Source organism: Physeter macrocephalus, chromosome 12, assembly GCF_002837175.3.
Source record: "Physeter macrocephalus isolate SW-GA chromosome 12, ASM283717v5, whole genome shotgun sequence".
Taxonomy (NCBI): Eukaryota; Metazoa; Chordata; class Mammalia; order Artiodactyla; family Physeteridae; genus Physeter; species Physeter macrocephalus.
Window position 1 is genome coordinate 64288602 of NC_041225.1, and position 18447 is coordinate 64307048.

An 18447-nucleotide genomic window follows, 5' to 3' on the forward strand; every position below is an offset into this window, starting at 1 on the left:
TGGCAAAAAAAATTTTTTTGATGAGTACATGGAGCAAACAAAATACACATACATTCCTGGTAGCAATTTGTCATTATCAGTTAAAATTGAAGAAAAGAATACTCTGTGACCCAATAAGTCTACTCCTTCACATATATTCTGCTTTTAGAATTTCAGAAAACTTATTTACAACTGTGTTCCAAGGGATATGAACAAGGATGTCCATAACAATACTACTTGTAATAGCCCCAAACATAAACATAAATGTTCTTAAGAGTATAATAAATTGTGGTATGTTCATAAAGTAGAATATGAGTCATCTGTAAAGAGAATGAATTACTGCTGCAATAATGTTAATGAATTTGGTGGTGGGGGGAAGAAGTTTCAGTACAACTCAATTTTACATGATGTGTGAAAAACTTAGAGGGCTAAATAATATAATATTTAAGGATTCTAACTATAAAGGAAAAATTTGTTTGCTTAATCTTTGATACAATCAATTTAAAATGTGGATAAATTAAGTCATAAAATCTATGTGGTTTTAACCAACATTTTGTGTTTAGGAGGTTCCTTAGTTATTTCGGGTTAAAAAAAGCTATCACTGTGACACCTCGAATACCTTGTAATTTGGCACCTTGTACCTTAGATGACACTGAAAATTCTCTGCCTTAGTTCCCTTCTCTTACTTACTCTCTGTCACGCATTTCCTCTCAGACCAGTGTTAATAGAAACCTAAGCAAAAGCGCTCCCCTCTAACCTTTTGAGAAGTGATCTGAGAATTCCAATATGGAATCTTATTATATTTTTCTTGCCCTGGAGTTGAGTGTCATTGTAGCATTGAACATAATATGCAGACATGCAGTTCTCTGTTAGACAGCTTCGGAGATGCATGAGCTGCATAGCTGTGGGAAAAAATGGTGCATTTTAATCCTGAGCTGTCTTCTCAAGATGCTGCCATGGCCGTCATACAGTGAAGCTCTAGACAGGGGCTCCAGAGTGATTGTACTGGGTTTATTTGAACTCTCCACTTTGAAAATTCTCCTTGTGAGAGGAAATTCTGTCCTTTCCTGAAATGTAGATTTGGAGTCTTAACACAAATGTGTACTTTACTAAATCGTCTTGTACATTTACATGCCTTTTTTTGTAGCAATGTCTTGGTTTTGGAAATCTATTTGTAGTGGATGTATTCATTATTTGGGTTATGTTATTTATACACCTAAGAAATTAGGATACATTTTCATATCCCACATTTTATTTTCTAGGCCTTAAGTGCCTATTTTGAGTGACATTTATTATGTGTAACAGTTATATTTGGTTTGTTGAAGTATTGTTCTTAAAAGATTACTAAAAGGAAATGTTATCAATACATCAGTAGCCCAGATTTCCTTTTATTTCTTTACTTATATTGCTTTATGAAGCAAACTTCCATGCACATTATTAATTATCTGCTATTGAATGCTTTCAGTTCATTTTGAGAAGTAGTTTCATAAAAATTTAAAACTAAAAGTTTTCTTGATTTTGGTGTAAAATATACAGACCTTTCTGTTGTAATGTTACATATTATGTATTTCTGAAAACACTGAAATTGTGCACAACTGATGGGTCGCACCCAAAACATGCAAAGCTTTGTAATCAGAACACTAATAAAAATAAATCTTAATAAGAATACTAGAATATTTTAAAAGATATAGTAACTCTGTTACATATAAAGAAATACTACAGTCGACTTAAGGTTAAAAAAAAAAGAGATGAAGGTAGCCTGGTGGAAGGGTGTGCAAGGAAGGGTTGAAGCTACACGGTTATGGAGGCCAGAGTAAAATGCCTAAATATTTGCAGAGAAGAGTTCATTAAGTATTTTCAAGACAATGCGTGTGACCAGGCTGTGCCAAGAGGAAGAACATGGGTTGAATGAGAATTGTGTACAGTACTGTATTTTCAGCAGCTTGCTGCTTTCCACTGTGTTAGCTTGTTTGGGGTTCAGCTCTTATTATTTAGTAGTGCAAAGACATAGGCTGGGAAAAATCATGTACAAACCAGTGTGACTTTCACATTGTACTGAAATCTTTCCCCTACTTACCAGTGAACTAATTTGTGTTACAGAAAAGCTTAATAACAAAATAAACTGTACTAAGAATGAGAGGTGGCTTCTGTTTTTGACTAGAGGTCTTTGATCAGTCTGTGAACTTTTTGTGATTTTGTTTCTTGTGAAATGGAAATACTACAACTAAAAAATAGTCTAACACAGTCTTTTCCCCCTTGAGTATACTGTTTTAACTTTAAACTATAAAAATAATAAACACCTTAAAGAAAAACCGGAAAATATAACAAAGAAAAAAATTACTAAGTTACTAATATAAGGCACTGTTAGCTTTTTGTATATTTTCTACTTTTTCACCAGTTTTTTATAAGCTTTTTTGTTTACCTCACAATCTTCAACAGTCATTTTTAACGACTACTAAATATTAAATAGATGTGCTTTTACTTAGCTATTTCTCTATAATAAAATATGTAAGCTGTTTATAGTTTTACTATTATCATTTATAATTCTTGGATGAACGGGTGTGTGTGTGTGTGTTTGTGTGTGTGTGTGTAAAAGAGAGAAAAAGGAGAGAGGGAGAGAATCTTTTCCCCTACATAGGATTATTTCACTGAATTATTGGGTCAAAGAATATGACATTTTTAATGATTCTTGGTGCATATTGCCAGCTTGCTTTCCAAAATGGCCCTAGGTCCTTGCCCAAAATTGTGTATTATTTATTTTTTAAACTGTTGATAATGGGCAACAATAGATATTATTATTTGTATTACTAGTATCTGTGCTTATCAGACACTATGCTAAGTACATTATCATATTTAATGTCACATTTTTGTTTTGGTTTGCATTTCTTTAATCATCAGTGAAGTTGAATATTTTCTAATATATTTGTTTGCTATTTATATACTTATTTGTAAGAAAAGATCATTTGCCTATTTATTATGGTGGACTTAGTGTTCTAAGTGGATGGTGTTCTAAAGTATTCTACAAGGATAGTTTAGAAACAGCTATTTTTCTTTCGTTGAAAATACAGTAACCATTAAAACCTTACTAAGAGAATGTCAGCCTTTCATCGTCAATATTTGATTTTTTAACTTTGCTTGGCTGTACGCTTTGTGTAATCTTTGGCACATTTGCTGCCATAGTATTGTCTTACATCTGAAAGTAATGGGATTTTATTCTAAACTTGTAATTCAGAGGAATAGTATATTTGCAGCCATTTGAATTAGTTTCTGATGAGACTATTTGTCAACAGTATCTGTTTTAAGTAGTATTGCTAAAAATATATGTTCCTTAAGAAATAGAGTGTATTCTAATGGATAAAAAAGCTTGAATCTTGAATTCAGCCTGGCTTGTAATTTTGGCTCCACTTTTTATTAGCTTTAGAATGGTAGGCAAATTACTTACTGTACTTCCATTTCCTCATTCATAACAGTGATTTTAGTTTACCGATTGTTACTGGTGAGGATGTTTCCTAGCATTAATGATTCGTTTGTAAAATAAAATAGCTCTTAAAAGTAGGTAGCACAGCACTTGGTATATGTTAATTATAAGTTCATTTCAGTTTGAAATAATTATAATTTGAGTCCCTGCTCATGCCCAACATTTTGTTATGATGTATTACGAATACAAAAGTAAAAGACTCTTACCTCTTAAGGGATTCACAGTCAAGAAAGGACCATACATAGAACTAAGTAGTAGTGTAAGTAGAGATGATGCATTTTAAAGCCCATAACATAGTGCCTGTAATATAATAAAATCTCAGTAAATGTTAGCCACTGCTATTTGGTTACTCTCTAATTTCTATATGTAATTGAAGATAAATGAATATAGGTGAGAAGGCAGAAGTGGACCATTAGAAATTAGTTATTCCTCTTTGACCACTGAGTGCTGAGAGTGTTTTCTGTTTGTTTTTTGTTGTTTAAAGGAAGCAAGACTTTCTTTAACCAATGAATTCTCATCCACTACATTTAAAAAATTCTCTATGGTCAGAGAGACTGCGATGGAAAAAATGAATAAGTTGGTCAGTTACATAGGACAGAATATCATCTCTGAAATATGTTGTGTACACATATGTGCACATGTGCATATGTTTATGTGTGGTTTTCTTAATTGATTAAAATAGAAACCAAATTTATTGTAATTTGAACTTTTCTTTTTTACAGTGTCTTAGCATGTCAAGTTATAGGTATAGGTGAGAGAGATAGGAACTGGATAGGGAGAGAACAGTGAAAAGATTTTAAATGGATAGGATTGGGTCATTGGTATTCATAGGTGATATGTATACATATACTGTTACCAGGATAATATAGTGGCTAGAGTTTTGTTTCTGAGGTTAGTCTGCCTGGGCTTAAGTTCTGGTGCTTCCAGTTACCAGCCAGGCAGTCTCAAACAGGATGCATAACCTCTCCGCATTCATTTTCCCAAGCAATACTATTGGGTTAATAGTAGTGCCTACTTTATAGGGTTTAATTGATAGTTAATTGAGATGCAATATGTGGTATTTAGTACAATGGCTTACTCCCAAAATATTAACTGTTGGATGCTATTGATAATTGTGTGTTCTGAGACTACATCTAATAGCTAACAGAATCCAGATAGACTGTTCTGCATCCAAAATTGACCAGTTTTCATAATTCATAGAGTAACCTGCCAGCTATATTTTAAATAAAATGAAATCCTGGGGGTACTTCTGTTATTTCACTTATGTAAGCATAAGAAGTTTGAATAGAATAATAGAAGATATAGAGGGTTTTTCACAGAATTTGGAAATGGAGGAAATGAGGTACCTTGAGGAACCATTAAAAATGAATTAAATGGCACATTAGTTCTGTCACTTTCCTTTTTGGTCAGTTATTTTCCCATAATAAGATTTTGAATTGAAGTACATTTCAAAAGCAAAACAAAAGTCACTGATAAAATGGAAATAAAAAAGGATAGTTTAGGAGCAGCTTTTTTTCTCCCCTTGAAAATACAGTGACAGTTCAGACTTTACTAAGAGAATGTCAAACTCTCACTGTCAGTACTTGATGAGATAATATAGAAGGAAGAGTTAAAAATACTGGAATTTACAAACATAATAAATTTATAGTAAATATAATTTTGCTAGTAATGAATTTAGTAATTAAGGAATGTTATCTTTTTAGTATGATATACTATAAAAATATTAGAAATTATTTATGGTAAGTATTTCAGATTTGAGGAAAGGGTTTATTTGGAATTATTATTTGAGCTTTATTTTGAATTTGGTTATTGTTTGTATTGAGCCATATGTATGACTGTTAATTACAGTGAAGTCATAGATCCATAAGATGAATAGATTATAGAGTTTTATAATTCAAAGAAATAATCTATTCATTTTTTTTTTAGTAACAGCAAACATTACTTATTAGGCAGTTACTATGGCCTAGGGACTTTAATAAGTATTCAAAATACATTATTTAATTTTGTTAATATCACCTGTACATATTTTGCTATAGTGCTGCATTTTATTTGCAGTCATTTCAAATAACATGAAATAAGTTCTGTTCCTTGTATAGTAACCTTTAGCATCTTTGTTATACAAATATTGTGCTTAGATATTATGTGGGATATTGATTGCAAAATTTCTCTGATTTGGGGATGTTTAAATATGTATTTCCTTATTCCATGAGTTTACGAATCTTAAGTATTACATTGACTGATAATTGTTTCTTTTGTTGCAGAACTGTAAGAGTAAATGGGTCCAATAATTGGAATGACTCCAGAAAAGAGAGCTGAAACTCCAGGAGCTGAAAAGGTTGCAGGATTAAGCCAGATTTACAAAATGGGAAGCTTGCCTGAAGCTGTTGATGCTGCCAGGCCAAAGGCCACTCTAGTGAACAGTGAGTCAGCAGATGATGAACTCACAAACTTGAACTGGCTTCACGAAAGTACTAATCTCCTAACAAACTTCAGCTTTGGAAGTGAGGGTCTTCCAATTGTTAGTCCATTGTATGACATAGAGGGAGATGATGTGCCATCCTTAGGACCGTCGTGCTATCAGAACCCAGAAAAAAAATCAGCAACTTCAAAACCCCCATACTCCTTTAGTCTTCTCATTTATATGGCTATTGAACACTCTCCAAATAAATGTTTGCCTGTCAAAGAAATTTATAGCTGGATACTGAACCGCTTCCCATATTTTGCAACTGCACCAACAGGCTGGAAGAATTCTGTTCGACATAATCTGTCCCTGAATAAATGTTTTCAGAAAGTGGAAAGAAGCCATGGCAAGGTCAGTGTTTATGAACATTGCTATATTTAGGGAGGTGGGGGAGAATTAACATGGAGATCTTAACATATAAGGAAATCAAAGGAAGACAAAAAATAGTCAATCAGATTACTTCAGGGCTTCCCTGGTGGCACAGTGGTTGAGAGTCCGCCTGCCGTTGCAGGGGACACGGGTTCGTGCCCCGGTCCGGGAGGGTCCCACATGCCGCGGAGCGGCTAGGCCCGTGAGCCATGGCTGCTGAGCCTGCATGTCCGGAGCCTGTGCTCCGCAACGGGAGAGGCCACAGCAGTGAGAGGCCCATGTACCGAAAGAAAAAAAAAAAAAGATTACTTCAGCTTGAGGTTAATTATATACACCGTTTGCTTTCATTTGAGAAGTTTTAAAATTTCTTCAGTATTGATATAAACCTAGCAGAATTATTTCCAGTCTACTATAGGTACATAAATTAGGGTTTATTTATTATTATTTTCTCTTTTTTTAAAAACTTTTAATAATTGAAGTATAGTTAATTTACAGTGTTGTGTTTCAGGTGTACAGCAAAGTGATTCAGTTATAATTAGTTTTTTTAATGTTCTAACTTTCTATTCTTAGTTTCTGTAATGTTCTTGTCACTATATTTATGTATTATTCTTATTTATTCAACGTGACCATCTCTGCCTTATAATGATGGCAGTGTGGATCATTTACATTAATGTAATTGATATGGTTGGATTTAAATCTGTCATTACGTTATTTTTTTTCTATTTGCTGTATCTGTTCTTTTTTCCTTTTCTCCACTTTTCTTGCCTTTTTGTCAATTGAGTATTTTTTTATGATTCAATTTTATCTCTTCTATTGGCTTACTAGCTACTCTTTTTTTTTAAACTCGTTGCTATACAGTTTTCAGTATATATTTTTTATTTATCACAGTCTACCTTCAAATAATTTTAATTCACTTATTATCTGGCCTTTTACAGAAAAAGTTGACTAATCCTGATGCCCTATCTGGATCAATTCCTTTTCCCAAGAAGTTGATTTAACATTTCTTATAGTTTGGGTCTATGAGCAATGAAATATTTTTTTAACCTTTTTGTGGAGGATGGGTATGGAATTCTAGGTTGACAGGTTTTTTTTTTTAAGTACTTCAAAGACATTACTGTCTTCTGGCTTGCATAGTTTCTGAAGAGAGGTCTGTTACGATTCTTATTTTTGTTGTTCTGTTTGTAATTTTTTTTCTTACTATCTGTTTTCAAGATTTTTCTCTTTATCACTACTTTTTAGCAGTTTGACTATGATGTGGCTTGGTGTGTTTTTCTTTATTTTTATCCTGCATTGGTTTTTCAGAGGTTCTTGGATCTGTGGTTTGCTGTCATTCATTAAACTTAGAAATTTTTTTCCTCATTATCTCTTCAAATATTTCTTGTGGTTCACCACCTACTTCTGGGCTCCAAGTAAAAATATATTAGACCATTTGCTATTGTCTCACCTCTTGGTTGCTCTGTCCCTCCTCCTACTCTTTTCTTTCTTTGTTTCAGTTTGGATAATTTCTATTGATCTTTCTATAGTTTGTGGGGTTTTTTTTGAATATTTGAATTTTATTTTATTTATTTTTTATACAGCAGGTTCTTATTAGTTATCTATTTTATACATATTAGTGTATATATGTCAATCCCAATCTCCCGATCTTTCTATAGTTTTATTCTTTCCTCTGTTGTTTTTGTTCTGCTGATTAGCCTGGTAAAGTTGTCTTCATATTTTTAAAGTATTTTCATTTGCCTTTTAAAAAATAGTTGCCATCTTTTTGTTAAAATTTCCCACTAGATCTTTAAGCATATTAATCATAGTCATAGTGTCTGTCTGATAACTTCAATATCTGGTCCATCTCTGGGTCTGGTTTTGTTGATTGTTTTATCTCCTTCTTTTGTGTGTTGCATAATTTTGGATTAAGTGGCAGCCATTGCCTGTTAAAGAATGGTGGAGACTGAGGTAAATAATATTTCTATCCAGAAATAGATATTCCTCTACTTCTGTCACGTTGTTAGTATGAACAGGTATTGGTCAATCTAATAAATAATTGAGCTGGGTTTGGGTTTTGTGGTTGTCACAGTTACCTTTAATGTACCATAGTCTTCACATTCATACAGAGATGGACTGTTGATACTTTGTACTTAGTGTGTGGCCTGGAATGTCAGGTGATTTTTCTCAGCATTTCTGCTCCAACTCCATCTTTCAGTTTGTGACACATTTAGAGGTGAGAGGAGTTGAATATTTCTCTCTGTACTCTTGCCCCTTCCTTAGCAATAGATTGCTCTTGCTTGTTACTTGGTGCAAAGTTCTTAGTGTGAACAGGGTGGGTTTCTCAGTTCTTTTGCTCCAGTTTTAGTCTTAAGCAGACTCTGTATGCCTGTGCCTCAAGAGTGGGACTTTCCTTGTCTCCTCCACGAGTGGACAGTCTCTCCCATTTACTCAGAGTGGAGTCTAGACCTGCACTCATCAATAGCCAATTACCTACATATGGCTAGTGGTTGGCATATTGGATAGCACAAAATAGGATATTTCTGTCATTGTATAAATTCCTACTGGACAGCACTGTTCCAGCACTCAGGCCAATTTCTTGCTTATTCCCATCATGGTGAGTAGATGTTGCCTAATATCAGTGGGAAGTTCTAGGTACAAGTGAGTGACCACTTTCCAGCAGCAGCAGATCTCTGCTTTGTATCTTTGAAGGATTTGGGCATGAACAGATTTCCTGCCCTTCTAATGGCATGTAGTATTGAGTACATTGCCTAGTGTCAGTAAAATGTGAGGATAGCTGGGTTTTGTACTTTTCTCCCAACAGCAGCCATCCTTTCCTGGGGACTGGGGTGAGGAGTGTATTTTGCCTCTTTCTCAGTGGCAGACTGCTTTTGCTTCGTATGGAGCTTTGTCCAGGGTTTAGGCAGGTTTTGTGCCTCTGCCACAGTGATACCTGATTTCACCTTATGCTCATTCAGGGCCTGGAGCATGAATGGGCTTTGCCTGATATCTTTGCTCCAGCCTCAGACCATGGTAGGTTCTGCACATCTATCTCCATCTCCAAGGGTGTCTTCCTTCAGTCTCCTGCCTGCCTACAGTTTTGAGTATTTTTTTTTCTTGCCTTTTATTGTGACTGCCACTTCTTCCATGCTCTACCAAATGTGAAACTGTTCATATGTTTCATCTCACAGGACCTGTCATACTTCAAAATTCAATTATTTCTGTTATCTTGCAGCCTTAGATCTCAGATAGGCTTATTAAAAATTATGGTTATGTAGGCTATTTTGTTTTCTAATTTTTTTTAAAAAAATTAATTTTTTAAAAATTTATTTTTGGCTGTTTTGGGTCTTCCTTGCTACACACGGTCTTTATCTAGTTGCGGCAAGTGGGGGCTACTCTTTGTTGCAGTGCACAGGCTTCTCGTTGTGGTGGCTTCTCTTGTTGCAGAGCATGGGCTGTAGGCGTGCAGACTTCAGTAGTTGTGGCACAGCAGCTCAGTAGCTGTGGCTCGCGGACTGTAGAGCGCAGGCTCAGTAGTTGTGGCTCACGGGCTTAGTTGCTCCGCGGCATGGGGATCTTCCTGGTCCAGGCTCGAACCCGTGTCCCCTGCATTGGCAGGCGGATTCTTAACCACTGCGCCACCAGGGAAGTCCTGTTTTTTTCTTGTTAGGCTGGGAGTGATGTTCTTTTATGGCTTTCTATACCCCAAGTGGTAGCAGAAATCTCCTATTCTTATTTAGAATAAAAGTTAAAAGGGTAAGTACTTATATTTTTTGGTAACTGAAGGATTTTATAGGACAGTGCTATTTAAACTTGAATGTACCTACTGATCGTCTGGGAATCTTGTTAAAATACTGATTCTGCTTCAGCAAATCTAGGATGGAGACTGAGGCTCTTTGATTTCTGACAGGCTCCCAGGTGATCCTGATGCCTCTAATCCATGGACACACCCTGGGTAGCAAGACATTTGGACACATCATCATCTTATAACTAACTTAAAGGAGCTTATTAGTTATCTATTGCTATGTAATAAATTGCTGTGTAACACATTCTCTACTACACATGGAATATTTATGAAGGCCAACTATGTGGTTAGGCCATTAAACAAAGCCTTAGCAATTTCAAAGGATCAGTCTCTGTTATAGCCAGCCTCCAAGAGGGCCCCCAAATGAGCCCCACCTTCCGGTATTCGTGCCCTTGTGGAGTCCCCTCCAGTACTGCATAGGGCTGACTCGTGTAACCAAGAGGATATTATGGAAACGATGGAGTGTGCCTTTTGAGTCCAGGTTATAAAAGACATTATGGTTTCCATCTTGGATTCTTGGCTAATTAGCTCTATGGGAAGTCAGCTGCTATATCATACAGACACTTAAATAGCCCTGTGGAGAGGACCCTGTGGCATGGAAATGAGGCCTCCTTCCAACAGCCATATGAGTGAGCCATTTTGGAAGCAGATCCCCCCGCCCCAGTCAAACTTTCCTTTCAGATGACTGAAAGCATTGGAAATTTTGGATGTATCCTTTCCACCGTGCATTATTAGATTTTATTTTTTGAACTGTATCCTTAATTCTTTTCTAGTTTTAGACCTATTGTGTTTATGCTTATGATGGGACGTAAAAGGGGAACTGTCTACTAGATATTTAGAAATATGATACAGGAATGGTAGTGATGTTATGGTGTTAAAGCTCTAAGTTTAAAGCCCTCAGCATTGATTTTCAGTAGAAGAGTCTAGGAAAAGTATGGTATAATGGAAGCCAGGGAGAGTCAGTTTAAGTGTGAATGAGCAACAGTGTCAAATGCTGAAAAAAAAAACAAAACAAAACTTGAAAATGATTAGCTAAGAAGTGATTGAGACAAGTAGCAGCCAAAAGATTAGAATTAAAAATATATGAACAGTGGTTATTTCTATTGTGGCCACTTTCGAGCTACCAACATCATGTCATTAAATGCGAAGTGGATAGGGGATGTTTACAGTCAGCAGCACACCACTGTATGTAAGGAACACATACAATCCAATAAGAAAGAGAAAACCTGATAGGAAAATTGACAAGAATATGAACAGGGGGTTCACAGAGGAGGAACGACACATGGCCGTAAACATATGCAGAGATGTTCATCCTCTCTAGCAATCAAATCAGGGACATACAAATTAAAAGAACAAAAAACCAGTTTTTACCCATTAGATTGCAAAATTTTTTAATGTTTTTTTAGTTGAAGATATGGGGAAATAAATCAATATCAATAGTTTCTCACCATTAATAGGAGTGTAAATTAGTATGACCATTCATGAGGGCAACTTGGCAATAGTTATTAGAATTAGAAACGTGCGTATCCTTTGATCTAATGGATCAGATTCTGATTTCTCCCCTTAAGTAAAACTCGTACTTGCACACAAAGAGATGCATTCAATATATAAGAATATTCATTGTGGTAAAGTTCTAGAACAATATGTCTAGTGTGGTATAATTTGTGTTAGTGATCAAAAGGGATTTGTTCTTGTCCCTAATTTTTAATTGTATGCATTATTTATATAATTAACCTGAGCATTTTTGAATCTTTAGAGAAAGAAAGGAATTAAGGAAGTGAAAGCTAGCGAATGGGAAAACATACAGTCCAGATTTCAGGGAGAGTGTGATAAAGAGAAAGAAATTATCTTATGAGCTAATAAAGAATATGAGAGTAAATACAAAAATTGTAATACATTGGCACAAAAATTAGCCAGCTGTTGCCACAAGTCAGGGTGGGAGGGAAGGAACTGGTAGGTGATGGTCTTCACGAAAATCAATGGATCACTTTACTTAAATGTCTGAAATTTGGACAGAAAGTGATACATTCAAGTGGGATTGGGAAGGTTTGTGAATTCTTTTTTTTTTTTTAATTTATAAAATACTTCTTGAATCAATGCCTCAAAATGACAGTATTTCTCTTCCAATCGGCAAAAGGCAAGCAAGTTATACTTACTTCCATTAGATGCTGGAACTGAATTTGGCAACCTTGAAAGCACTTTTCTGATGAAAGCTGTTATCTAGAGATGGTAATCTCAAAAAAGAAGACAAGATTGACAAAGGTCCAGGTCAAACTACAAATTGATATTGATACCCAGCCAGCTGGTATAGCTGTTGATTAGTTTCCTACCCTCATCCATACCATAGTTACCACTCTCAAAAGATGCGTCTAAAAATCTTGGCTTGGCATTTAGCTGTCTCAGAATTTTAAAATTACAAAAGCTAGACATGGTGTCTTTTTGTCTTGATTTGTTTTTATGTTTTAAATGTTAACACTGAAGTCTTAAATCTGCTTTTCTAACTTTTTGTAAAAGCCAAACTAAAACAGTTAATGGAGATTTTAACTGGGAAACATGAAATTAGACGTTTTGCCTGGTTTAGTACAATTTTAGTCTGTACGTTTTTGTAGTCATGATTTGCTTCAATAGCTAAATCCCTAGAAAGGAAGTCATGCAAGCCACCATAGAAGTTCACACTATAAGCAAGAGTTATGAATGCCCTTTTAAATTTAGTGGTTCTAAAAACCACTGAAAAAGGTAGTCAAGGGGGGAAACTATTAAAATGTACAGGGCAGGTACATAAAAACATTTCAAGAATAGGGAACATTGTTTCTTCTCTCAGTTTTCTTTACAACTTCCATTAAGATAAATCTTTTTAAAGTTCAATTCTTAATATATTCCTTATTTCTTCAAAAGCTTCTGTGGTTCTTTACCAAATAAGTCCAGAAGCCTTAGAGTTCCAAAATGCAAAATAGTACATGAGAGAATGCACATTTCCTGTTTCCACTGCACAAAAAAATGTGTCTTGTAATAGGCAAATTTATTTTAAAACAATACTTAACTTCTAAAACTTTATTACTTGTGTTCCATCATCTAAGCACAACTTAATAAAGAAGCAAAGTTTTTAAGTGAGACTTAGATTACAAATAAGTTTTTTGCTCTAGACTCTAAAACATAAATTAGCAAATACATAATTTTATCTTGTTACTGATAGTTTGTGAACAGACCCAGTGAACGGAAGTGCTGCCATGGTAACATAAACCAGACTGTTATTTGGAGAACTTACTCAAGACACTTAACTGCCCTGAACTACAAGTTTTCAGTACCAGTTCTTCCAGTTTGCTGTTTCAAAGAAATAGCAGTTCTTAAAAGATCAAAATAATTTGCAGTTCTCTCACAAGAGAATTTTAAAAGTAGATTTGAACTAAACAGCTTCTAGGAGTATAATCTCAGGACTACCAAGATAGAACATAGTTAGAATTATTAAAATAATTGTCTTAATCAATATGAAAAATAATTCATGCATATCTTTTCTGTATGAAACTGAAGTGGTTTTGGGGCAAAGGATGTTGTGGGTGCTAACATTTTAAAGTTTTATTTCCCAATCTTCAAAACACATTTACCACTTAGGTCAAGCGACTGAAAATATATCTAATTTAAGATATTCCATCACTTAATTCAGAACTACATTTGTAAAATTTGACTTCCTTTGGAAAAAAATTAAAATTTCAAATACTTGTTTAGTGTACATCATGTGATATCTTGCTGCTGTAGGCCAGAAAAAGTTTCACCTGATAGTATGGTATGTTTCTTACTATATTACAGTGTGATTTGACACCCATGGTTTTTCTTTTCCAACATATTTAAGTTGCTAGGATGTTAAAAACTGCCTTATACTCAATTACCATACTTTTCCTCAGACAAGAATGTTTTTCCTTTATCAATTTAATTCATCTCTTTTTTTTCTAACTTTTGTCTCTTCAGAATTAATTGATTTTTGTTCTTATTGTTGATGTTTTTAAAAACTCCCTCAACTCTTAGGAGTAGGAATATATTGTTATTAAGCCATATAAACTTACTATTGATATATGCCAATTTCATTATAATCTCTTAGTATTCACTTAGTTTGCAGCTCTATGTCGCTTACATATAAATTACCTTATTTGACTCTCATCACAGCTCAGTGAAGTGGCCTGTTTTTTTATTTTTACGGATAAAGTATGAGAGGACAGACTCTTAGAGATTAAGTGATTTGTCCACTATCAAATAGCCAATCAATAAGCAATGATTATCACCTCAGTTTGAAAACGTGTGAAACAGTATTCTCTCATTATGCCATTCTGCTATAATAGTTACGACATGATATTTAGAGATTAAAAAAGCCTCAGTTATAGGCTAATGTTACCTTGAAAAAGAGTTCAGGAAATGGAAGCGCCCTGGAATTTATCACATTAAATCTTCAGCAATGATAATAGCTTACATCATATAGGATTTTATACAAGCAAAAAGGAGCAGGGGAATAGGACACAGGTCAGTTTTATTGTTGTCTATATAATTGTTAATGTTGTGAAGTGTAATTCAAATTTTAAGAAAGGGTTTTTGAAATAGAAAAGGTGTAATATAAAAACAAAAATTAGTAACAGTTTGAATCTCACTAATCTTGTGAGTTAGTTCTGAGGAAGTTTTGTACTTCATGGTGGGAGGGGGTCAGGTTATACCTTATATATAATTTTTTGACATTTGTATCTTCAAAAGATTAAATATCTTCAAAAATATTTATTAAAATTTAGTATCAATAACTAGCGGAATAGAAACAGAAAAACAAATTTGCATGCTATTAGACTGGAAGAAACAGGAACAATTTTTAAAACTACAAAGAAAATGAACAAAATATAACAATAGTAGTAGCCAATGTTTGAGTGTTTTTGTGTCTGGTAGGTACTGTTTTATATATATTTTGAGCATACTAATACACAGAGAACATAGACATTTTTCTAAAGGTTACACAGCTGTTAAGTGACAGAGCCAGGATTCCAAAATAGGTATTCTTCCTCCAAGGCTTGTACTCTTAACTTCTGTACAAGTAGTGTTTAGCTCTGGGGCAGTGTGGGATGAATTTGCAGTTGGACCTCCTCTTTGCATGGCTGTAGGGTTTTGTATGTAAGCTGTAGGTAGATGTGGTACATTTGTAGGGATGTGCATCTAGTCAGACTGTTCAGGATGTGTAGGTAGGGATGGATGTTCAGCTAAAGAAGTAGGAAAGATACATCCTGAAGGAAGAGTTTGCAGGTGATCTTCCAGCTCCTGAAGTCCTTCAGTTATTTAGTTTGACTAGCTCGACTAGTGTGTGTGGCATTTGACCACACCCACTTAGTTTTTATATAACTGTGTTTCTTATACCTTTTATTTACTAGATAATCTGTAATTGTAGTTTGGATATCTTTTTAATACAGGAGTGTTTATAAATTTCCAAGTGGTCAGAGAATTTTGTTGTTGGGATATTTTTTTTTCTTTTTGCACTACAGTGATCTTTAAAGGGTAATTTATTTTTCTTCATGGTCTAATCAATGTTTGTAGTTTTTTCTGTTAATATTTGGAAAGTATACTCTCCAAGAATTCATTAATTACATCAGTGTTTTTCATAGGTGTTCCACAGAACACTAGCTTCCTCAGATGTTTCCTGGGAGAAAGAGGTTGTGTGTCAAATAACTTAGGGAAACTTCTTAAAGCAGGTTTAATTAAAGCAGGACTGTTTAGGACCCTTAATCTGCTAATATGTAATGTAACCTTCCAAGAAGGAAAGAGGTAAAATACTCAGCATTTTTCAAACCTATTTGAAGGAATTATCTCATAGCGTGGTCTTTCCCCTTGCACATTAGATCATTTTCGTGAGATTCTTCAGGTATGTTGTCTACTTACCTTCCTGGTAAGCTGTTCCTTCATATTAGGGGAATTGTGGAGCAGGCAAGCCAGTCTTTCAGGCACCTCCCATTTGCAATTTAGCGGGCACTTCTGTTATATTTTCTCTAGTTTCCAGAAATCATACAAATTGTATTATTTTTAGATTCTAATGACTATTTCCATGAAATCTGGGCTCGTGTGCCCATTACCATATTATCCAGAAGTTCCTCAAATGTTGTAACTTAACCATCTTGAGGGAAGAGTTGCTACTTCTTCCTCTTTTTTATCTTTTACAGGAGTCTTTTCCATGCCTCAGTTTTTGACTTAACTACTCTTTGAGACTTTTGCCATCTTTTCATTAAATTGTTTGCCTTGAATTGAAACAGTTTAAATGGGAAACTAAACACTCGTGTTAATGCCATAAAAAATAAAGTTATTTTTATATGCATCACCTAATATATTGTTTAGCACTTTTGGGAGAATGACACTATCTAATCTTTTCTTTCTTTAACAGTAATGATAAGGGGTAACATTTGTTGACATCTTAGCATGTGGAGGGCCACCTTGTACAGCCCTTCATGCTGTTCTCTGCACAGTTTGGTGTTGTATCATTCTCACAGAATGTGATGTAAATGCCGTGTCCTAGAGTTGTGCAGTCCTATGGCCCTATGTGCCAAGCAGTGTGCAGAGTACTTTATGCATAATGTAATCCATAGAACAAACCTATGAGGTAGGTACTGTTATTATCCATACCTTACAAATAAGGGAATAATGGCCCAGAGAAATAGAGGTTAGTTAACCTTCCTAAAATTACACAGCGGGTCAATGGCAGGGTAGGGGATAGGAACCCAGGCAGTCTGCCTCCAGGGCTTTTAGTCACACAGTCCATTCCTGGCAAATTTACTTCAACTTTTGCATTGTATTCAAAAGGTACTGTTGGGGTTTTTTCCCCCCACACACATTTATTAAACACATTCAGACACTGATTTTGTGTGTCTTAAAGTTCCAGGTTACTAATTCTTATATATTTTATTCTAGGTTAATGGAAAAGGCTCCTTATGGTGTGTTGATCCAGAATATAAACCCAACCTTATGCAAGCACTGAAGAAGCAACCTTTTCCCTCAAAATCAACATTTTACACCCCTCCTGCATCACCACAAAGGTACAGGATCTAACATGTAAATGTCAGTGGTGATATATAAGATTTCATTATATGAGATGGAGAAACTTAGAGTTGTAGTGTTTTTTTGTTTTTTAATTATATAGAGATTTATGAATAAGACATTAGCGTAAGGCATTTTTACTTATAGTCTAACTTATTAGGAAACAGAATGTTGGATAAGTGAGAACATAAATTCTGGAAATGTAGTTAATAATATTCTAACTAAACTCTAAAGACAGTGATAATATGATTTCAGGTATAACCTGAAACCTTTTTGTAAAGGTTAAATCATTTAAATTGTCTGCAGTGCTAATGCTGACCTGAAGACATGGGAAAGTAAAAGTATATTAAAAAAATTTTAAATAAGGTGATTAAATTTGTCATTGCAGCATTTTTATATACATATTTATATTTCTTTTTCTATTTTAAGTTTTTTTCCTTCACAACATGTTTAATATTTGAAAATTATGTTCAAGTCTCAAATTTTTAAATGTTGTCAAGTTATTAAAATAATGCTTTGGAGTTTTTTATTTGTTTTGTTTCTGCTGGTAAATATAATTATGATTTTCCTTGGCTTCTGTTTTCTAACTCAGTGATCAATAAATTGATCTTATAGCTTTCCAATTTTAAGTTAAATCTGAAAATGATACGATGTCCTTAAATCTGATTGTTTCCTTTTCTTAAAGAAACCTTCAGAATCTTTTTTTTAAATTCTATTACATATATTCATTTGAGTTAAAAATGACAGATTTTGTCAAGATACTTTTAAGGGTAGTCTATAAAAAATTTTTTAAGCTTTTTAATAAAATAATACATGGAAATTTTGAAACATACACAAAAGTAGGGAGAAAGAGTGAACTCCCATTTGCAACAGTTATCAACATTTCATGTGTTTAATTTCTTTAAGTATTATTAGATGACTTTTAGAGGGGTGGTTATAGCTGAGATACAGTTTAAAAAATTAGTAAGACTAAAGTTGAAATGTCAGCAATATATGTACATATATACTCATTGAGATTTAAGCTTATTTACCATATTAGTAGATTAGAAGGATGATTGTAACAAGAACTGGTTTATCCTTGTGAAATGAAACCTAGAAAAGACGTTATCAGAGTTTATATTCTCATTGTTTGGGAGTTGATACCTTCTTTAATGTTGGTGCTTACGAGATGTCCTAGTTAAAAAAAATAATAGTTTAGAAACTAATGGTAAGTTCTGCTGATGGTCCTTTCATGTTTTATTTAGCAGTGTTATTTTTTATTAAAAATTAAATGGGAGAATTGGCACTCTTTTTTGTATACCATCAAAAATACACTTTCCTGTGCCTTTGATATGATGC

At 34.2% G+C, this 18447-nt stretch overlaps 1 protein-coding gene across 4 annotated transcripts in view; it reads left to right on the forward strand.

The window, feature by feature from the left end:
• The window catches only part of FOXN2 (forkhead box N2), a 57650-nt gene that overhangs the window by 27559 nt on the left and 11644 nt on the right, over positions 1-18447 (forward strand). For all 4 annotated transcript variants that reach the window (XM_024118920.3, XM_007118267.4, XM_007118268.4 and 1 more), the window contains exons 2-3: positions 5719-6269; positions 16984-17108. In XM_024118920.3, the coding sequence (XP_023974688.1) occupies positions 5733-6269; positions 16984-17108 (662 nt within the window). In that variant the 5' untranslated portion in view covers positions 5719-5732. The remainder of the gene's footprint in view (positions 1-5718; positions 6270-16983; positions 17109-18447) is intronic.